This window comes from Periophthalmus magnuspinnatus, chromosome 6, assembly GCF_009829125.3.
Source record: "Periophthalmus magnuspinnatus isolate fPerMag1 chromosome 6, fPerMag1.2.pri, whole genome shotgun sequence".
NCBI lineage: Eukaryota > Metazoa > Chordata > Actinopteri > Gobiiformes > Gobiidae > Periophthalmus > Periophthalmus magnuspinnatus.
Window position 1 is genome coordinate 13,507,890 of NC_047131.1, and position 23,234 is coordinate 13,531,123.

The 23,234-nt window shown below is 40.1% G+C and overlaps 1 protein-coding gene across 5 annotated transcripts; it reads left to right on the top strand.

The window, feature by feature from the left end:
• Positions 1 to 287: 287 nt before the first annotated feature.
• On the top strand, positions 288 to 23,142 carry c2cd5 (C2 calcium dependent domain containing 5). 5 transcript variants are annotated; one of them, XM_033967782.2, is made up of 29 exons: positions 300 to 583; positions 1,401 to 1,508; positions 1,590 to 1,676; positions 2,215 to 2,386; positions 2,470 to 2,565; positions 2,710 to 2,865; positions 3,559 to 3,772; positions 8,886 to 9,046; positions 10,372 to 10,460; positions 11,488 to 11,596; positions 15,324 to 15,438; positions 15,513 to 15,611; positions 15,691 to 15,802; positions 15,878 to 15,957; positions 16,588 to 16,774; positions 16,858 to 17,022; positions 18,050 to 18,094; positions 18,433 to 18,573; positions 18,712 to 18,775; positions 18,876 to 18,937; positions 19,022 to 19,120; positions 19,211 to 19,300; positions 19,377 to 19,455; positions 20,202 to 20,291; positions 21,220 to 21,252; positions 21,449 to 21,550; positions 22,372 to 22,565; positions 22,632 to 22,778; positions 22,847 to 23,142. In XM_033967782.2, exons 2-29 carry the CDS (start codon positions 1,419 to 1,421, stop codon positions 22,967 to 22,969), a joined length of 3,201 nt encoding a protein of 1,066 aa, XP_033823673.1. In that variant the 5' UTR covers positions 300 to 583; positions 1,401 to 1,418; the 3' UTR covers positions 22,970 to 23,142. The 5 variants fall into 5 exon arrangements, with proteins under 5 accessions (XP_055078338.1, XP_033823673.1, XP_033823675.1 ...); XM_033967784.2 differs by lacking the exon at positions 21,449 to 21,550; XM_033967783.2 differs by lacking the exon at positions 18,050 to 18,094.
• Positions 23,143 to 23,234: the final 92 nt, after the last annotated feature.

Consider the following 23,234-nt stretch of genomic DNA (forward strand, 5'->3'; position numbering starts at 1 on the left):
TGCCACATAAATAAGTAAATAATAAAGTAAATATCTGTTACAAATTCAGTAAATTGAAACCGTTAATGTTTTGAGTGAAAAGGGGGCGGATATTAGAAGTTTACACTGCTTTCTGCTCCTTTTATTACACAATGGTCTATGTAACATCGTTATTTTATATCCATCTTAAATGAAATAAATAATTCAATAAATACATAAAAATAAATGAAAATAAAAAAATTAATCATTTGCAGTTGAATTTAGATTGAAAAGCCAAATTCCCCGCGGTCCGTGAAGCTCGCACACTCATTCATCAGAGCGGTGCGCGAGACCAGCTAGCAGCAGGGTAACGCGCTCACTCCACTGTCATGTCACCAGCGGACCGATGTTTTTAGCCTAACTCAACCTCCAGAGCGAATAATCACCGCTTGTGTGTCTATTTTAGCCTGAAAAGTCTGATTCGTGGCTGCACATCGGCGTCTCCAGAGTGCGGTGTTATGGGAGAGACACGGAGGTCAGAACGGAGAGCTGTCAGCGCTAATGTCCGCGTACAAGGAGCCTCCAACAGCGGTCGCTTTGACAGCTCCATGTTGTTGTAGCACAGGTAGGAATCACAGCTCTTTCACACACGGAATCATCTCATTTTGTGGTGCTAGATGTTGATTCAATTCACCAGTAACTGCAACATGGCCGCAAATGTGTAGTACTGAAGATGGACTGCAATGCGGTTAATTTAAGTGGCTTTTCCTGCTAGCCGTGCTAACGTTAATCTGGCTAACTAGCAGGAGGCTACACTTGGGTGTATCTTGAGCTTTTCTGACCGGTTAATCCCTCGCCACAGAATCAGTAATGTTTTCCATACATGTAGTGACCACCGGATTCTTGTAAGCTTTAAGCCATGCTATAATGTTGTTGTAAAAAACATACCCGGAGTTATGTTTTGTTTCCTGCATTATTAGTCTGCTTACATTTCCAAAGCTCAAAATGCTCTGTGCCACCTTTTGATGTCATGTAGTAGTTTTTTTTTCCTTTTTCCTTTAGTTCAGTAGTGATTGCAAGCAATTCCAGGGCTAAAATCATCCAAATTATTCTAGTTAATGTGCATGTAATTTAAAAGCACAGTACTTCGTGTATTACCACATGACATCACAAGGTGATTAGGCTGAGCAACTTGTGAATGACACAACACAAACTCCAGGTATGTTTTTGACGTGGAAACAACATTATATCATAGGAAGATCACAAAAAATGGCATAATATAGGCCCCTTTGTGAACAGTGAGTAGAAGTTGTCCTTAGTGCCAGTCCCAGATGTCTCTCTGAGGTGGTCATACTTGACTGGTGTAGGTGACAGTAGTGTGGCCATAGACTGAGTGTGGTTCAGAGCTGGTGCCATGTTTTGACTTCAGACTTTCTTTGCAGGTCCTGTACATGTGAATCATGCCTGGTAAACTGAAGGCCAAAATAGTGGCTGGGCGCCACTTGCCTGTGATGGACAGGGCCAGTGACCTCACAGATGCATTTGTGGAGGTGAGTTTCTTTAAACCTTTGTAGATTATACAGTCAAAGTTGGATGAACTCTTATTGTTTTATTTCCTCCCTGAATTTTAGGTAAAGTTTGGAAACACAACATTCAAAACAGATGTCTGTCCCAAGTCCCTCAATCCCCAGTGGAATTCTGAATGGTTTAAATTTGAGGTACAGTTTATAATGACCATGCTATGTAGAGCTGTAGGCCTTGAGTCATTTTGTTGATTAATATGTCAATGGTGTCTTAGTTGACTAAAAATTCTATTTACATTATATGTTTTTATATGGAAAAACAGCAGGAAGGAGAAGTTACTGAGTTTGTGAGTTAGCTGAAGAATTGGTCTTTTTTTGTAAAAAGGCAGATAAAATTCATAATTCACACATTTATATAAATACATTGTCTCATCGCACTGTTTTTCTGTATAAATTGTTGTTTTTTTGCATTCGGTTATAGTATTTTGAGTGCAGTTACATTCTCAGAAATTGACAACGATATGTAATAGTTTTGAGAGGTTTTACCACACCTTTGTTTTAGTCAATTAATTGATTGGCAGTACATGTCAAGTCAACCAAGAATTTCTTATAGCCTCCATGCTATGATATGAGCTTTAATTAACAAAGCAGCATTCTCTTGGTTGTGACAGTGACAGAGTCTTACTCTTGCTAATTTAATTATGCTTTCATTCGCTGTGCTCTTCTACTCCAGGTGGATGATGAGGACCTGCAGGACGAGCCGCTGCAGATAACCGTCCTGGACCATGACACCTACAGTGCTAATGACGCTATTGGGAAGGTTTACATTGACATTGATCCACTGCTAGCCACTGAGGCGGCTTCTATCATATCTGGCTGGTTTCCCATCTATGATACAATTCATGGTGCAAAAATTGTTTTTTGGAATTCTAGTTAACTTTTGTGTTGTACCTGATAATAGTTGTTCTATATTGCGTTCTAACTCTAGGCATAAGAGGAGAGATTAATGTCCTTGTTAAAGTGGAATTGTTTAATGATTTGAACCGCTTCAGGCAATCGTCCTGTGGAGTCAAGTTCTTCTGCAGTAAGTCTGATGTTTTTAATGTGCATGTATCTGGGTAATTTTCTAATACTGCATTAATTATATGGCTATACAGTATTTGATAATTTCATATTACAGTGGTGAGTTAGTAATAATATTATGATATAATGATATATTTTTTTCAAGCTACATCCATCCCACGGTGCTATCGGGCTGTAATGGTGCATGGCTTTGTGGAGGAGCTGGTAGTGAATGAGGATCCAGAGTACCAGTGGATCGACCGTATCAGAACTCCACGGGCCTCAAATGAAGCGCGCCAAAGACTCATCTCACTAATGTCTGGTGAGATTTCTTTTCCTTTGGACATATGTTTTAGTTTTTTATGAAGAAATTAATCTGGTATTCCATAGATGATCCTGTCGCAAAAGGTGATCTTACTGTGCAGTATAAGGATAGGGTAATTTTGTAATACTGGATAGTAAAAGCCAAAGTTAAATCTCTCAACTGGACAAAAAGTTGTAGTTTCTCTACTCACGTCACTTCTACAACTTTCACTCCTACAACTTTTTGTCCAGTTGGTTTAACTTTGGCTTTTACTATGGATCAAACCTTGAAGACTAAGGGATTACACTGACATAATACTGTAATAGTATATATAGGATATAGTGTAGTAAAAGGTGCTTGTAACTTTTCCAGTTAAGGGAACCCCACCTTTCTTTGTTTTTAGGGAGACGTTATTGTCCTGCCTGGAACATTCATTCTCGCTGTGTCGCGTCTCTATCGATCATTGCCTGCTTGTCTCCATGGAGATGGATGGTTTTAGTTTAAGATAGTTTAAAGCCATTTCAGGCAAAGCACAAACATCTCCAAAGAGGCAGGTAGCATACCATCCACCAAAAAAGTTGCATTGAGGATCTTATTTAATTTTATGAGAATACAAAGTGTTTTTTTGACAGTGGTGGAGAACTGAATATTGGGGGCACCACTGTCTCCTATGTTGGTGGGAACCCGGGTTAACCTGTATCATGTGTTTAGGAGAGCTGCAGAGAAAGATTGGTCTAAAAGTCCTGGAGATGGGTGGCAACGCCGTGGTGGGCTACCTGCAGTGTTTTGACCTGGAGGGGGAGTCGGGGCTGGTGGTGCGGGCCATTGGTACGGCCTGTACTCTGGACAAACAGAGCTCCAACACACACAGTAACATAGCCCCTGCCTCCAACACCTGCAGCTCCCCTTCCAAAGAGGGCAAGGAGTGAGTATGACACCAGCACAAGCATGGAGCCTTTTGTTGCACAATGTACAAAGCTCGTGTGCATGTTGAGGATGAAAGAATGGACCTGTTTCTCTGTCCACATGTAAATATACTTCTCTCTACAAGTACTTTTCTGGAAGGCGTGTTTAATCAGACTTTTTTTCATTGGATGGCACTAGGATTATCCTAAGTGTTTTGTACTTTTGCATGTTAGAAAAACATGCTGTTACTTTGAGCTGGATCACCTGATTGTCTCTTTGGAGATAGATTTGTTTAAAGGTCCTATATTATATATATATTACGAAAAATTGACTCTTGTGAGCTTTAAGTCATGCTAGAATGTTATTATCTCCTCAGAAACATAACCAGCGTTATGTTATGATTCATTACACATGTTTGAGTAAAGCTGCATTATTGATCTGTTTACACCTTAAAGGTTAACTGCTCTTTTCCACCTTGTGATGTTATGAAGCAGTAGTTTTCAAGTTAACAGCTACCATTTACCTTTTGTCTAGTAGAAATTGACTGTTTCAAGGCTGAAATTTTCCAAATGATTCTAGTGAAGGTGCGAAAACAGAGTGTTTTCTCTCAGCAAACTCAGCCTAAATATGCAGGATTTGCATGCTTTAACCTGTGTGAATGAAACAAAACAGAACTTTGGTTACGGTATGTTTTTGATGAGGAAACTGCATTATAAGAGATATCAGGAAATGGGGCCCTTTAATGTCACATTCTAGGCCAAGCAACAACCTTTCCATGGAGATGAGCAGGTGAAGGACACTCCTGAAGAAATTCCTCCTTAAGCTAAATTTGAGGTTAAACAGTTTAGCACCTACCCTCTTGACCACCATTCAACACTGGTCATAGAAAATAATGTGTAGAGTCCCTTTAGTTTTGTTTGCATAATAAAAGCCTTGACGGGTTAGGGTAGTTTGTTTGACTGAGGCTATAGACTTCACTAACCTAGCATGTTCTTAACAGACCTATATTGCACTATTTTAGATCTATGTTGTAATGTTTATTCATCACAAACATGCCTGGAGTTGTTTTGTTTCATTCACACATGTTTAACACACAAATCCTCCATACACCTTCATTTAGATCATTTTGATGTAAAGTTACAGTTGTAGTTTTATTCTCATTGAAAAAGCTTCCGTCCTTGGTGCACTGGCAGATATTAGTTTATATTGGCGATCTCGATTGTACAAAAGATAAAACAAAAATATAAAAAAATAAAACCAACAACTTAGTTATTCTAGTGAGTTGAAGACTAAAGCAGTTCAATTGAAGTAGATGCTAACTTTTAAAAATACCAGTACATGACATCACAAGGTGGAACAGAGCATTTTGAGCTTTGGAGATGCAGGCAGACCAAAGATACAGGATTACTCTAATGTGTGTATAAAACAAAACACCGGGCATATTTTTGATTAGGTAACAGCACTATAACATGGCTAAAAACTCATCTGAGTCAGTTTTGCGTAAAGCATTCGCTACTCTCCTTTCATATCAGCTATACTGTATATACTATATATGAGAATGTATTTAGAGTTGTGTAAATGTACATATGGACAGAGCTTTTCTAAGCGTCTTCATTGTCCCGTGTGTGTCTCAGTATTGTCTGTGTGAATGTTTGGTAACGTGTCTCATGTGTATTCCAATACTAACGCCACTCCACATATCCTGAGACACACACATGTATAACACAAGCACACAACCATCCTCACAGCCTCATGTATGCCCTGTGCCTGGCTCTGCTGATTGGCTCTGCTGTGCCACTGCGCTGCACCTTACCCTCCTGTCTCTGCTCACAGGGAGTACTGTGCTTTACACAACCTGTAGCGCTGATGGAGATGTGATGATTGGGAAGGAAACTAATTGTTCTTGTACAACTGTTTCCATTCAGCTCAGAACTACAGCAATTATTTGCATCTCTACTGCATTCAGCTCTTACTAACAACAAAGCAGGTTTAATCTAATCATACTAAGCATTCACATATAATAAAAGAACTGAAACATTTCTCATGTGTGACTTAACAGGCTTTACAGGCAGACAGACATGCTATCACATCTTAAGATACAACAATTCTGTATTGAAATTTTAGTAGAATCTGCCTTTTACTGTGTTGACCTGGTTTATGGTTTAACATCTCTATATGAAATCGACCCATTCACATGAAACAAACCAAATATATTCCAGGGACACTTCAATCTAACTTTTTCAGTTCTGATGCCGATTTTGATACTGTAGGTTTAAGCATCGGTCAATACCAAGTGATACCAGTGCTGAGACTGCAAAACAAAAATAAAATGAGACTAAACTGATCCAAATGTGTTATATAGCTGCTATCTATCTATAGAACAACTTTGTAAAAATGCAAACATTATGAGACTTTTTTTTATGTAATAAAAACGATTTACTGGTTGTAGTTGGCCAATTTATATGTCCAGCCAGAATATCAACTGAACCGATAATTGGAAGCTGATGTCCATGGATAGCAGCTTTTGTAGATACCAGAACATTTTTTCCACACAGCATAATGCACAATACACTGCATTGTGATTGTCGTTGAATCAGTTTGCTTAGACTGAACCTGCTTTGTGAGCTGGACCTGATCATTGGGAGGACTTGCGTTTGCATGTGAGCTTTGCATGTGACTCTTCATAACACGCCCCCACTCTACCCCAATCTTCCTCTTTCTTTGATCTGTCACTCCACTCCTGCCGTACTGTAGTGTTGGTTCTTGTTTGCGTTCTCTCTTCCTCCACCTCCGGCTTCATGTGGACTTGGACGTTGCTCATCGCGTGTCTGTGGGGGGGCGCTGTTGTCTCTGCTGATTGGCCCAGGTCTCCCGTAGCCCTCGGATGCCGCTCCACTCACAACAGCCCAGTGCACTCGGCTTGCACATCCCAGAGGCTCACCCAGAACTTCTCTGTCTCTGTGCCCACTCTCATCTTCACTGGTACGCAGGGGAGCAGACAGTGTTGAATACATATTACCAAAATAAAGAAATAAAAGAGAAATTCATTTGGCCTGTATCAAACCAAATTAATGATGCAATTAGTTGCTGACCGTTTAAAATGTTATGGATATGAATAATTACAACGTTAATATTATGAATAAGTTCCATATTTAAACAGCATTTACATAATTGCTTTTTTCACTCATAACAAAGTACAGAGGAGATTATGAATAAGTTTTTTTTTTTTTCCTGCCTTTTCTGGTGATAAAATTCATTAAATCTCTGTTGACGATTATCACTATTCTATAAAATGTCCCACAAACAATTATCGTCTACCATTTTCATCACAAACTTTTTTATATAAAGCAGAGACAGGATTAGGGATGGAACAGAAAACACAATGCTATTAATACTTTGCAGCTGATGTCATCAACATTCCCTGGGCGATGAAGATAACTTGAGGCTTTGCTCCGCCTGAAGCTCTGTTACTCAAGTTGGACTTTAATGAGCTTTGTTTTAACACAACCTGACCATAAAAACTGACTTAGTTGGAACTATGACAGGTGAGCTGATTTGTGCCATTAAAACAATTCCCTGTCAAATAACATTACAACCCCAAATTGGCTAGCATTAGCTAGCAGTTAATCTAAAAACAGGCAGTGTTAATGTGTGCATTGTGTCACCATGGTAACTGCTGAACATTCCTCCATAGACATGCATGCAGTACGATATGCATGATGCATGATGTCACTGCAAAGTATCAATAGGTGTTTAATCAGTTCTGTGATTTGAGAAGTTTGTAATTTGGTAACGGTAACACAGCACTTATGATGTTTGGCCATTCTTATTTCTTATTATACCCTGAAGATATACCCTGAAAGACGTTAGTTATGATCAGATATAATTTAAACTAGTGTTAAGCCTGCAGTGGTGAGGGAGGCCCTGTGTGTTGGTACTGGGACACATGCTTCAATATGTCTCCTTGGTTTTCTTTTGGCTTTCTCTGTTTTGCCATGCTGCTTTCCTTTTTGTCTGCTTGGTGTGGTGTGTGTCTTGTGTGTTGTAGTCCATTAACTATCCCCAAAGCATCACATGCCTCACCCTGAGCAAACACTCACATGTGGGCACTACATAGGGTAGTACACAGGGCTTGAGAATGGATCAGAAGAATGCTGGTCAGCTCTCAACATGCTCTTAATACAATATGGCCCATGAAACAACCGTTTAAAAAGCAAAATATGATGCAGAAAAAAAAGAAAAGCCATGTTCGATATTGAAAGAAAATGGCAGAATATGTACTATTGTATCCAGAAGTAGAATGTCACAATAGATATGCAACATACTCAATATAATATGGAATCGGTCAAGACAACCCTCACAATCCAAAAAACACTATACTACTATAGTGCCTTAAAGTTCAGATACATGATATAAACTGCTCCATAAAGGCCTAACCCTTCTATATTTGAACAGAAAATAATAACATGTTATTAGTAATTAGCAAAAAAACACAAATGTATGAAAGGTGTCTTAATACTGTGACCCGCGTATCGAATTGTACGTGTATTTACACATCACTCGGATACACTATGAAAAGATTTCAATCATGGATGTGTTAAATCATAAAATGCCATATATGTGTTATTTTTTTTATCAATTAGTCCTAAAGGTTTGTTAAGCACATCTGTCATCAAGTAACTGGTAAACAACGACAGTAAAAGAAGATAGTATATTAATGACTGTGTAGCTTTAAACACTTTGCTTAGACTGACATTTTATAATTTTAGAGTGTAGAATCCTGCCAAAGAACACAATAGTACGCACCAGATCAGTCATGGAGAATGTTAGATCAGCATTCTACTACACACCACCTCTCTTTGGCTTTCTTAACTGGTTGCAGAAGCAGGGAAATTGACTAATATTTCTTCTAGGCATTGTTGCTCTGTTATAATCAAACAAGGCTGAACTGCACATTTAGCTTTTTCCAGCTTTTCATACTTTGTGCGTTGCATAGTGAGACATGACCACATTCCCAAGCCCTCTTTGTATAAATGCACATATCGGTCATATATTATTTTGCCCATACTCTAAGCATATGAAGCCAGTCCTCTGCTGGGGGCTGACCTGCTGACTCCCTTGTTCTCTGCCAGGCCAGTGTTTGGGGAGGACCTACCCACGTCCTCCGGGCCGCCCACCCCTTTCCGAGCTCTCCCCACCTCCTCCTCCTCTCCTCCCCCCTTCACTCCCTCCAAGCCATGCAGTCGCCAGTCCTCCTCATCCGACACAGACCTCAGTTTGACGCCCAAGACGGGTAAGAGCACCCACCCATTCTCCCATGTCACACATCTCCCTCTCCCATAGTCAATTGTGCTGTTATTGTGGATATGTTTGATTTTAAGTTCATTTAAGTTAAGCAATGTTTTATTTCAACTTTTTCTTTTTTTTTGTTTTTTTGTTTTGTTTATGGAAGCATTGTGTCTCATGACTGACTGTTATTGACCATTAAGCTAACATAACTTCTTTATTAGCTCCCAGCTTGGTCATTCATAGAGTGGAAGGTAAGTCTTATAGCACTGTCCCCAAAAAACACTGTAGTGGGCAATAGCAGCAGTGGCTTTCCCTGTCCTCACAAGTACATGTCCCTCTTTCTGTGTAGTTATGCATACTTTCATCTAGTTTCCTTTGTGTTCAAGTCTTTTTTTACTTTCTCATATTTGTTTCACACCATTTCATTTAGCCTAAAACCTTAGTGAACTCCTCAGTGCTATATAGACACTGAAGAATTATATAACAAGATGCTTTATGCACAGATTTTAAAGTATAGTTCAGAAAACTCAACAATTAGTTGATTATTTCAATAATAATTAGTTGTGCTCCATAAGCATCTTGATTAACCCTCAATGATATATATAAAATACATTGAACAAAATGTGTTTTGCTGATCCTGCAAATCTTGTTTTAAATCTTGGAACATAGTTCTTCAAAGAGTTCATAGCTTCACTTAAAATTGATTTTTGTCAGAAATAGCTAATGTAGTTGGTCAGCGTAGAGAATGTCATATTGCACAGCCACACAGTCATTCTCCTCACTGTTGTTTGGTTCCTGCATTTCTTTCTGCTCCCTCTACTCTTGTTTCATCTCTGTATCTATGTTTCTCCATCCGTCCGTTTGCCTTGTGTCTGTGCTGGACAGAGGACCACCAGGCAATGAGACGCAGGCCCGGGATCTTCTTCTTCCCTAGCTCCCCCACCCTGCCCACAGACATCCTGTCTCTCCCTGGTCCTGGCTCTGTGTGCTCTGCTCACAGCAACCCACCCCTCCCCTCCACCACTCACTCAGACTCTGCCCTGCTCAGAAAGAGTGTGTCCTTCAATGAGGACCTGCTGCTCATGGCAGCCTCTGGTACTGTAGGATAACCTGTGTGTTTCACATTCATCTCAAGTGTTAACCAGAGATCAGTGTAGGGTTATGTACAGTGTTAAATAACTCCACTAACACACTGTCATTAAGGTTCTTCTACAGCATGCATAGCTACTCTATTTAGAATAAAATAGTTATTTAAAAAAGCAGGAGAACAGATATTAAAATGCATTGAGCTCTTATGAACCAGTTGACAATGGCTTTATTTTTGAACAGGCATGGGAAGTGGTGGCAGCGGGGGAAAAGAGGCTGGACCCTTGAAGACTCTGCTAAGGCAACAAACACAGACAGCTCTTGAACAGCGAGTATGCACTGCACTATAACCTTACCTAATGCTATACTTGATCTGTATGAAAACAAATTGTGTAAATCTGTGTACTTGTCAACAAAACATTGCCCAATGTAAAGACCTGTGACTTCCAGGTCCAGATTCTGATGCCTCTCTCTGTCCTCTTGATCCTTGTGCTCCTCAGGGAGCATCCTCCTCTAGGTTATTGTGTAACACTGGGGTATGTTCTATTGTGGGACCTCTATCTGCACTTCTCCCTCTGAGACCTAAGCCTCTGATGGCCATGCCCCTCTCAGCCTCTTCCTCTTGGGCTCTTACTCTGATGGAAGCAGGCCTTCACTTTGATGTGACCCTGCTTTGTGTTTGCTTGGAACCCATTTTACTCTCAAAGATCCATAGACTGATGATGCAGAGCCCCATATCTGTGTGTCGCACATCAATGAAGGGTTGTGTCATCAGACAATGCATCATCATCACCAGTCATGGCTTGCTCTTAGTGATTGTGAATAAGCAATTTCATTCTTGGAGTCACAAAAAAAATAATGATAATGATTGATAATGTTATTTAATGTTAATTACACATTCTACTTTATTATTTAACCTATTCATGGTTAAGAACATGATAGTTGAAATGTCATACAGTATTGCAAATGCATGGGTTTACTTATCATGATTGATCGTAATGGACCTTGTGTTTGGGGACAGATGAAGCATGTCAAATGTAAAGAGATCTTTACTTCTGAAGTACTTTTCATCTGAAGTTGTTTGTCTGTGTCCACTTCCACAAGTCCACTGTACTTGCTGCATGCCTGGTTCATCTTCCCTATCGTATCCCTGCTGTATAGTAGCATTCGAGTGAAAATTTCTTATCAGTAAACAAACTTTGTGTGCAATTGTTGAACTTCCAGACCATACATTTCAAAACACACACAGTGCATTTTATCAGACACATAAAGACTGGTCTGGAGGGATAAAGTATACTAGATTTGATTTAATGTGTACTTTTTAATGTAATTTTAATATTTCCTATTTTTTCCCCGCAGGAGTTCCCTTTCTTCACGCTGACCTCTTTCCCTCCTGGTTTTCTGGTGCATGTTGGTGGAGTGGTCAGTGCCCGCTCTGTGAAGCTGTTGGACCGCATTCACAACCCTGGTGAGTACAACAGACATGTACAAAACCTCTTTGGCCCATTCTTGTGTGAAATGCATTTAAATGTATGTGGTGATTGAAGATAAATCTTTGGTATTTTTCTGTTAAGAAGGTGAAAGATGTTCCTGGCTATAATTTCTGATCTGATTAGTGGTCTAAGGATAATTAAGTAGTTATTGAAAAGGACTTCTCTTGGTGCATCTTTCACCTTGTTGCCAGCTCCGCGTGCTGTTTAAATGGTGATGTGACTGATGTGTCTGGGTGCTGTGGTGCTGTGGTGCGGTGGTGGTCTGGAGGTGATTTCTTTGCTCGCTTCAGCTGAAGCATTGGCTGCAGATTGGGCTGTGGTGTTGTATATGCTCCTCCTTTCTGTATAATAAAGAATTTCCATATTGGTCTTTATTGTATTGAGAAAATTACCGTGGAATTAATTTCTATCTTTATGTTATTGAAGAAATGGCAGCAGGCTAGTGACATGCTTTTATGAAGGGTTGCAGTATTTTTATATTAATTATATTATAATTATATTATAATAATATTATATTATATTATATTTATATTGATATAATTTTTATATTTGACCATAGGCCTTACATATTTATGTTTTAATATTGTCTGAAAACTATCTGGGGAAAAAAAAAAAAGTTTATGGTAGTAAGCAACACATTTTCATGGTCCTGTTTAGGCGTTTGATTTTCAACAAAAAGGTGAGAGTGACTAACTTTACAGTTACAACCTAGCTAGCATTAGCCAACAATTTTAGTTTGATGTGAGAGGGACTCAACAGCACAAATCCGCTCATCCTGTTGTAATTCAAATGAAGTCAGTTCTTCATGGTCAGATTAAAGTCTAACTTGAGTAACAGAGCTTTAGACAGAGCAGTGCCTCTAGTGTGCATCACCCTCAGGGAATGTTGATAACATCAGCTGTAAAATATCATTAGTGTCAAAATGCATTTTAAATCTTGATTAAAGAAGGGAGCTGATGAGGTTTGAGGGGACAAGAGGAGAGTGTCCAGTTTGTCAGAACATGACTTCTGTAAGAACTTACAGTTCTGCTCTGTAAGTCTGTTTAACAGTTGTTGCGGTGATCTTTTATGAATTTGGCTTAGTTAAGGACAAGATTTCTCTGATCTTCTAATCGCTTCATGCCATTTGCCTGCAAGTGCTCTGGCCTTTGGCTTTCGTTTAGCCGTATTATCTACTGCTCTATCAGTCAATGCTGTGTCTCTGTGGTGAATGTGAGTTGTGCTGTGCTTCTGTGTTAGACTGTCTCTTCTCTTGTCTTTCTCCTGTACTAACGGTGTGTTCTGGCCCAGCCTTGGGTAACACGCGCTCTTACAAACTGCTAGACTGGAATAGTGTCACTGCAGGTATTTCCCCTTTTATGCTTTCTCCCACAGGAGTGATGGCAGCTCAGTGACTGCAATTTGTCAAACAATCTACTCCCACTATAGAGAAGTATGTCTCATAGAGTGGTTCTCACAATTATGGTATGGGTGCCTATGGGTGACTGGTATTTCATATGAGTCCTGTCATGCATAGATGCTCATGCATGAATCTCTAGATAAATGCATTAATCAGACATTTATTTTTATTTTGTAACCAGTGCCTTACCCTCTTGCTTTTACTGTTCTTAAATAATGTGTTTACCACATTTTACGGAATTAAGTAGTAGTCAGATGCACGTTTTGCATTATGGGTGGGCTTGCTATTACTAATTCATCCATTATTGTTTACATGAAACTTGGATCTTTAATGCAGGTCCTGATACTGATTCTTGAGGTATTCCACACTATATGTTCCTGTACCTTGATTTGTTTAGATCAAAGTAAGTTGTTGTGAGTTGCTGCGATCTGTCCCCAGATCCATTGTTTTCCATATTGTATTATTGAAATGAGGTGTCAAAGGCCTTTCGTAGATTTGTTTTTGATCAGCATTTCTTTGATGAGTTTGTTCATTAATCAAGTGCTCAGAAGCAACACAATAATCCTATTGGCAGGATTTGACCAATGAAGATCTCTTCAGCTCCTGATGTGAGAGTTTGTGAACCACTCAGTAGACTAGCCTAACACATTGTTCACCTGTGGCCTTCAGTGAGCTGCCATCCTCCTGCCTATCAGTGTGAGTGTATGCTGCTGCTAAGCTGAGTTTAGCATGCGCTGTGCTCCCTCCCTCCCTCTCCAGCCTGGCCTGGCTCCCTGCCCTCCACCCGCTGTCGCCCCCTCCTGGTCCTAGCGCTGTACTGATGCTTTCAAACAGCATTGTGCTCAAACCTCTCGACCAGCGCAGGTTTAGGAGGTTTCTGTGTGAGCGAGCCACTGACCAGGCATGTGCATCCTTACCTCACTGGGCCGTATTCATACTGAGAGGAGAAGAAAGGACTAGAGGCTGCATTTGGAGCTACATTTCTCCTGCATCTGGCTTGGTTGATTGGGACTGAGGGAAAGAGTTGATTGTTGGAGCTGGACTCTGGTGAATGAATATGGCCCTCCTCTGCTCATCCGCGTGTACATGGTCATACGCGTGCACGTTGGTGAGCCTGTGCCTGTGTGACATGCTGCTTCTGGTTTACTAAAGCCATCTCGTAGGCCTGATGCCTGATCATTGGTCATCTTCATCTCTCTACATCTTCATTCTCTGTATTTTCTTTCATCCTCCCTGCTCTGCAGAGTAGGACACTTTTAGAAATCTTAACAAATCTAAAGCAATTAATCATACTGTTAAAGATAAATGCAAAACAGTACATTTCCTTTCATATTTTCCAGAATGCAGATTTGAGAAAGAATTGTTTCTATTCCTAAGTGCATATGACAGTTTCATGTTTTTCAGGATTAATACATATGGGAAATATTCATCATAATTTTATGTCTGTTAACTGTTATCTCTTAGTTTGTGTGGAAAAAGTTGTGAAGAAAAGTAGACATATACAGGAAGTAGCGGTGAGTTCTAAAACTCCATAATACCTTTACCTATGTCATCAACAGCGAAAATTACATCAAATAACATCAAATCAACACTCTATTGAGTACAACCAGATATAGTAACCTATTTGCAAACATATATTAGACAGTATTAGTTGAAAGCATTGTTGGAAAGGCAATACAGATAAGAAGTATTGACAATTGACAGAGCCTCACTCAACTAACTAGTTCATTTATTTTAATAGAATCTTTTTTCAGACCAAGGTTTAGTTTGTTTTCAGTACCTGACAGTTTTGACTGCTCACTAGCAGTTTGCCTCAAAGTGGTTACATGATGTTGCTGTGACACGTTCGGTCAGCTGATTTAAACAGGTTTTGGCACTCTCTTCCTACCAGTGGAGGCAGGACGACAACGCCATCACAGCAACATCACGGGACCACTCTGAGGAAGACCACTAGTGAGCAGTCGAAACTGTGTAAAAACCTTCCAGGCCTTGGTCTGGAAAAAGAATCTATTAAAATAAATTAATGGAAGACCAGATGAACCTCATTGGACTAACGTGTCCCTTGCCTCCATTATCACCCTGACATCATCTCCAGTCATTTTAGCCTTCACATTTCACAAACTATAGCTGCTTTTGACATGCTTTGATGAACCCTTCCTCCTCAGAAAATACCCTATTTTCTGTCTTTCTGACGAGTCAAAGCAGTCAGATACTTGTTTACCATGGAGATACTTGTCTCCTTGGTGTTGTCAAACGTTGCAGGTATTTCTGCACTTAGATGTTTTAAATGTTGTGTTTTTCAGATGAACCAGAGACTCGTGATGCCTGGTGGGAAGAAATACGCCAAGAAATCAAATCTCACGCCAAAGCTCTTGGTTGCCATGCTGTTGTGGGTTACAGCGAGAGTACTAGTATCTGGTATGTGCAAAAATACAAGCAGTATGATGCTTGTATTTCCCTAATTTTATAAATGTATTGCTATATTTTTGCAGTGAGGAGGTCTGTATCTTATCAGCATCAGGTACAGCAGCCATTCTAAATCCACGGTATATGCGCGATGGTTGTTTAGACCTTGGAAGTACAGACCAGAGGTACCTTTTCCATCAAATATAGTCACACAGAAGTGCATTCAATATTTGACCTAATTTCCTTGACCTTTTTTCCTCTCAGATTTGAAGAGCCATCTCCCCCAAGCTGTGGGTTCTGCCACATCCCATATGATGAACTCAACATGCCCTTCCCTGCCCAGCTCACATATTGTTATCACTGTCGTCGGCAGAAGGTGCACTGCCTCATCTTGCACAATTTTCTCAAAAATAATCTCCAATAACTTTAGTGCCATGGTTATGTGCCATAGGTCCCTGATGTACTGTTCACCACCATAGACTTGCCATCTGAAGCTGCAGTCACAGGAAAAGGGTGTCTCATTCAGGCCAGGTATGTCAGGCATATTATGTCTCATATGTTGTTTTCACTATCTATACTGTACTTTCATCTCATTTATCCAAATCACATTGCTTGGACTGGCCATAGTTTTTGCCATCTTCCATTGCCACGGATAGCAGGCAGAGGTACCGCTTTCATCATCCATTTAAACATTTGCCTACATGAGAAATCAACTTCCACAACAAAAGTAACTAAAACATGTTTTTAGTTAAGAACTCAGAATTTTGTGGTAGGAATAGATTTGTAATACTTGACACAAGGGCTTTCTTGATTAGAAGTTAAGCAAATGTATATGACAAATTTTCCTATGGGGACAATAACGTGTATCTTACCTTACATAACGCAGAGGGGGACTGTGTGTAGGTCTATGGTGGAATATTCAGCAGTTACCATGCTGACAGAGCACACACCTTAGCAAACACAGCCTGATACATTTTTCATGAAAAAGTACAAGGTGGATTAAGTTGTAAAGTATTTTTGTAAATTTGTATTCATTTATGTATCCCTTATTTAAACATTATAGATTTGGATTTTACAGAGATTTGGAATTTTGAGTCCTGGTCTCAAAGTAGCAATAGCTTTTTTGAAAAAAATTACTTGTGTCTTTTGTGTCTTTTGTAGACTCTGTCGTTTGAAGAAGAAAGCCCAGGGAGAAGTCAACGCCACAGCCATCTCCAACCTGCTGCCCTTCATGGAGTACGAGCTTCACACTCAGCTGATGAACAAGCTGAAGCTGCGCAGCATGAACGCCCTGTTTGGCCTGCACATTCAGATCAGTGTGGGCGAGAACATGTTGCTGGGGCTGGCTGTAGGTCCTCTGCTCTCTGTTCTTCTGCCATGTTGCATAGGTCTTTGTGTAGTAACCATTGTGCTGTTTTGGTTTGGTCACAGTCTGCCACAGGAGTCTATCTGACTGCCCTTCCTGCTCCTGGAGGTATTCAGATTGCAGGAAAGACCCCGGGGGACCTCAGTAATGAGCATCACATCCAGACCATTCAGAAGAGAATCAATGACACCATTTCCCGAAACAAAGAGCTCTACCAAATCAACCCCCCGGTAAGCTAACATGGGCCAACCACATACAAGTTTCATATTGGAGTAGTGCATAAACATTCCTCACATATTATGTCATGTATAGAAACCAAGCTTACACACAGACTTTGGTTAGTCACATAACAGATATTTGTTTTACCTTTAACAAGTAATCGATTCCTTCCTCATTTGAGTGGTTCAGTGTAGAGAACATTGAACCAACTACATTTAATAAAGAATAATCAATGTCAATATTAAATTTGGAGATATCAATTTGAAACTTCTTCTCTAGTTTACCTATACAAATGTAAGAAAAAATATATCACAAGTTTTTCATCTTATTATGTTTTCTTATAAATGTAAGGCTTTTTATGTAAAAACTGCCAAAATGTTAAACCTTTGGGAAATTTGAATCAAATGAATGTAGTCAGGTTTAGATTTCTTGCTTCATTTAGTTACAAATGATCTCATTTAGTATTAGCGGAAAACTAAACCTCACTGAAAAATTGCCTAAAACATCTAATTTTGCTTAATTTTTGGAGTCAACTTTAATAACTTGGAATTGGAAATAAAAGAAATCTCTTTTTACGATCTGTCAAAATCTTGTACAAGACTGTAAAGTTTGGTGTATGTAGGTGCTACTTTAAAGGGTGATCCTTATCTCTATGGGAGAAAAATGCATTTTGAGAAAATTACCTTTTGAATTTACAATGTTCCATATAACACTATGACTGCAAGTTGTTAAAATTTTTGTTTTGATGTTTTAATATTTAATTTGGTCTACATGAAAGCCTTTACACTAAGAGACCAAACTGAACAAAAAAACAAAAAATAGAAAAAACTCAAATTGTTTCGCGTGTAGTGTCTCCCTTTTGAGTAATAAATAGCCGTCTTTTCATATGCTGCTCCATGTGCCTTGAGCTGATGTCAGCAGAGGGCTCTGTGTAAATGTTTTATATTGGATATAAGACAATAATACACGCCCATAATATTGTTATACATTCCGCCTGATGATTGAAACCCTGCTTTGCTTTTTTCTTGGTCATGAAAGAAAATATTTGCGTTGGATCCCGAGGTGTTTGGCGGCGTAAACATGGTACTGAGCCTTTGCTGTGAGATGCAGCGCAGCATGACAAGTCCTCTGTTTCACCTTTGCACCATTTGTGTTCTTTGTAACATGACTTATCTGGGACGTTTGGGAGCAGGACCATTGTAACCTACTACAGCAGCACTTCCTATGGGCAACACAGTAGTACCATGATTATAGGCCCTCACTCCACTCCTTACCTCAATCCCACCTCCACATTAACACAGTGTGACTGACTGAGAGCTGGAATGAGTGTACTCGGGCATGCGATTCACTCTCAACATACTAAGATTCCACTTACTGCTTTGTCTTTTCCAAAAATGAATTTTGATTCTGTGTGGCTGTAGGATCTAACAGATGAGACTGTGGGCTCTCCCATCCCTGAACCCCGGCAGCGCTCCAGGCTTTTCCGCTCTCATTCAGAAAGCTCGGATGAGGTGTCAGAACTGGACCTTTCCCATGGAAAGAAGGATGCTTTTGTTTTGGAGGTGAATTTCTTCTGTTGTTCTAAATATCTCTGGTCCTAGGCAAGGCAAGACAGTCTGTAGATGCAAATGGTTTAACTCCAAATTGGAAATATACTCTAAATTCTATTGGTGCTCACTCTTTTTTTGTTATGGCGGTAGATTGATGACACTGATGCTGTGGAAGACATCCATTCCCTTCTCACCGATGCAGCTCCTCCCCTAGGTTTGAATATTTCCTTATTTTTATTATTAGATTACCTCAACAGTTTAACACATCAAGGCCCAAGAATCTCAGTGGTCTACTCATTTTCCTTTTATCCAAGGCTTCTACAGCTGTAACACAGAGATCATGCCTGGGATCAACAACTGGACATCAGCCGTACAGGTCCGACATAAGGACGAAACATGTCTCATTCTTCTCTATGCACATGGCTGGGTTCTGTTGCTTAACTCTGTTTTTGTGTAACAGATGTTTACATCAGTCAGAGTTTTACGGCTGAACAATGTCAATCTCACTAATCAAGTCTTGAACAAGATCTTCACTGATCTATGTGAGAATCTGCTAAAGGTAAGATACTATATTTCCCTTTTAGCAGCCTCACTTCGCTGGCATTCATTCCATGTGATGTTAACATTTCTCCTGCTGTTTTGCTCTCAGAGCTTTTATTTCAAGCTGCGCTCCATGATTCCCTGCTGTCTCTGTCATCTCAACTTCACTGTTGCTGTGCCAGAGGAAGAACTTGTACAGGTAACAGGAAATCCACAACATGTTCCATCCTTCAGTTCCAAATCATTCTACTCATCAAATGCTCCCCCTCTGTCAGGTGGCTGTTACTGCCGTGGCCATGACTTTTGACAAGGACCAGGCTCAGGACAAACCAGCTGAGAAAGCTCCATGCAAAGGTTAGGGTTTTTTTTTCTTACAAACTGATTTGGTTGTGTTGTAGGGATTAATCAGTCAATGGTATCTTAGTTGACCAATATTTGTATTGGTTTGCTAGTTATTTTTATTTCGTTTTTAATGATTTATATGGGAGAAATGCAAAAAGGAGAAGTAGGCTTGTGAATGAGAGTGTTTGCACAAGTTTTGGTATTTTTTCGTATTCATATTAGTACTGGGCAATATGGTGATAAAAATCAAACCATAATCTTATCTGACGATCTGTTGTTTTGGTGAAATCATCATATTGATTCAAGATTTGTCTATTCTACACTTTATTTCTCACTCACTTTTCCAATTGGTTAGCCTCTGTGTGATAGCTGGACTTAACTAATCACAGTGAAGTGTCAACTTAAAGAAGCAGATGACTTTGTTATTTTCTATTGCCTATAAGAGGTAAACAAATTTTACTTGAATCATGAAAAAATTGAAATTGTGATCTGGCTCTAAAAAATAAATACACATTTTTTGTCATTTCACCTACCCCTAATTTATATATAAAAAGGCAGATTAACCTCACAAGTTGAATCTTTCTTTATGTAAATACATTGTTTAATTTGACCTCTTCTACACAAGTAGTTTTTGTTTTGTTTGTGAGTGAGTGTAATTTGGGTCAGATACATTGAGAGGCAATAGTTTTGAAAGCCTTTGCCTTTAGTTGACCAAGAATTTCTTTAGTTGACTACTGCCGTAATGTGTGTTCTTATAGGGAACAGTGAGACTGAGGAGCAGCTGCAGTTTCCTCTGGAGTTGTGTGCAGACGCTTCATCTGCTGCAGTCCAGACTTCAAAAATGACAGGTATATGTAGTTTTATTGTCATTTAACCTATAAGGTGGCTTGGACTTCCATTACTAACAAGCTTTGACATCCCCACTCACAATACAGGCACAGTTTCTTTGTTAACACCAGCCGCAAAACTCTGTCAAAATCAACTGGTGATGATGCGGGCGTCAGGTAAATGTCATGTGACCACTTGTACAGGGTGTGATGTGAGTTGCTGTGAAGGTAGAGCTCAGAGGAATGTTAGTAGTCAAGTACTTTTCGAGGTGTGGGTCTCCTTCAGGACTTTGAAAACATGCCCTATTTACACATTTAGATGGCCTTTTAAATGCAGAATTTGAACAGATGGTTATACTTGAAAGTTGATTAAATTATAAAACCTATCATTCTGGAATTATTAAAGAAGGGGTATTTTCACTCTGTCGTATTAACTGCAGACACAGAACATAGTTGGATCACCATGTTACCTTCTATGTTTTGGAAATGCTATATTCACCGGAAATTACGTATTGTAATGTAACACGTTTAAGTTTCCATTTCGATTTTGATACTCTTGAGTCCCTTCTCTCTTTGTGTTAAATCACAACACAATTAGCATGCACCCGATAAACAAAACTACTGCACATCGGATTAGGTTTGTGAAGGTGTGTAGTATATTGTTTTGTGTCCTGCTTTTGTATAGGTTTAGAACATTCTGGTGTGGGAGAATGAGTGACGTAGGCTTGTGGGACGAGCATTGGACAGAATTGTACTGCTAACCAAACTAAGGAGGATTTGAATAGGACCTTATTATAACATGGGAGAAAGCTCCAGAAAGTTGATTTTGCATAATACCCCCTCTTTAATTTTATTTCTGTACAGTAATACCAGCTGTTCATTTTCTATATAAAGCGGGGTATCTTTTTTTGTATAAGCCGAGTTGTAATTTAACCTTTGTATCCCTCAGGTGTCCAGGAGAGCTCCACCGTGTCGTCCCGAGGTGAGCGCCCTCCCTCTCTCCCCGTTCCCACACCACTACACAGGCCCGTTTTTTGTCCGAGTTGACGTTGCACTGCTCCTGGAACCTCATCCACTTTCTTTTGTTCTTTTGTGTTGTTTGTGTTTGTGCGTCGCTGTTGTGTGGTGGTTTTGTCCGTCTGGGTGCGGGCTGTTTGTCTCTTGTGTGTTCTCTCCAGCTGCCTCGGTTGATTACGGTTCCTTTGCAGACAGATGCAGCACCTGGATAGAGCTGCTTAGGCTGAAAGCGCACACCATAAGACGCGGATCAGTTAAGACAAGTACGAGGACACAGTCTCTGAGCACACACACTCTCACACACACACACCTCTCTGTGCATGCGACTGTGGGCGGAGCTATTCTGATCAAGCCCGGTCCCTGCGGAGTCATCCCAATCAACAGCTTGGCTTTGAACTGCCTGAAGCTTTCAGAATTCTGGATGAGAGCAGTAATGCAATGCATAGGACTTTGATTTCTGCTATGATTTCTCCTGTATGCTCCTGCAATACGCTGGGTATAGTTTGTAAATGATCATTTATTGTGATTCGAACAAATGGCAAGAAAAAGGGAATGGGTGGGGGCAGTGCTGCCATGGAAATATGTGGAAATCAGCCCTGTGCACAGTAAGTAAACTCTAAGCTCGTGAGTTTGATGGAGGCAGTGAACAGCAGGTCTTTTGACAGTATAATGTTGGAACACTTTGTCACTGGCTCATGTGGTCCTCAGCTCATAGTCTCTGTTCATCTCATTGTCTCACAAACACAGAACAGTTCAGTCACTGTACTGAGCAGTGTAGTGCCACAGCTGTGCCCAGGTCTGTGTGTCTGTCTGCACACTCTCTGTCTGACTCGGGTGCATGGCAGCCTGCTTTTCCAAACATACTCAGCACCTCCAAACCTGCAGCCACTGCATGCACTCACTCACTCACTCACTACACAGGCTCGGGTGGAAAATGCCTCTAATGCTCTGCATGTGGTAACTGGGTTTAACCTCTGCATGTAGAAGAACATGACTTCATGATTATACATTTGTTGAGCTTGTTCGGTATCGTTGTGTCTCTGTTTTCTGCATGTCATTGTCTTCATGATGTTTCTCTGAGCAGTCTCCTCTCTGGAGCGCTCCAGCCCTCTGCCAGAGGGGCGCTCTCGCTCGCTGCGCTCAACACGTTCTTTTGGAGGCACTTCAGTCACTGTGGTCAAGATGACGCCACTGGCATTTTTGCCTGGGACCCGCATTATTAAATACCTTGGAATCATTAATATGTTCTTTATAAGGGAAACGACATCATTGCGTGAGGTATGTGGATTATGATAAACATGACAGCTATTCAATATTGTATGTGCTAAAATTTTCCTTCTACAGGAAGGAGGCGTGAGTGGCTTTCTTCACTCATTTATTGCAGAGGTGTTTGCCATGGTTCGAGCACATGTCGCAGCTCTTGGTGGTAACGCCGTTGTTTCCTATAGTATGAAAGAATGCATGCTGATGGAAAATCCAAATAAAAACCAGGTATTCTGTCATCCCTATGAACTGCAAGTTACACAAAGCTGTTTCTTAAAGTGTGTTCTGTCTTGTAGGCCCAGTGTCTCATGAATGTGAGTGGAGATGCTGTGATTTGCGTTCGGGAAACTGAGCAGGAGGCTCCCTGCTCCTCCACAAATGGTGCACAAGCTTCCAGTGGATCAGAGGGGACCACGTGATCATAAGACCGTCCAAATACTACTCCAAGATGGCTGCCTTAGAACTTTGAAATAACCCAAAGCTTTAAGTGCAACATTAAACTACTCATACAAGCAGCATATGCTAACCATGTGTACAATGTTGAAGATACAAAATGTACAGGACAAGTATTACACAAACATTTAGGGAATGTAATTTTTGTGTTTTAAAACTGTACAGTTTTTTGGGTAGCTTTATTCGTCCATTTCATGAAAAAAAGATTGTGAAGAGGTTGCTTGCAAAACA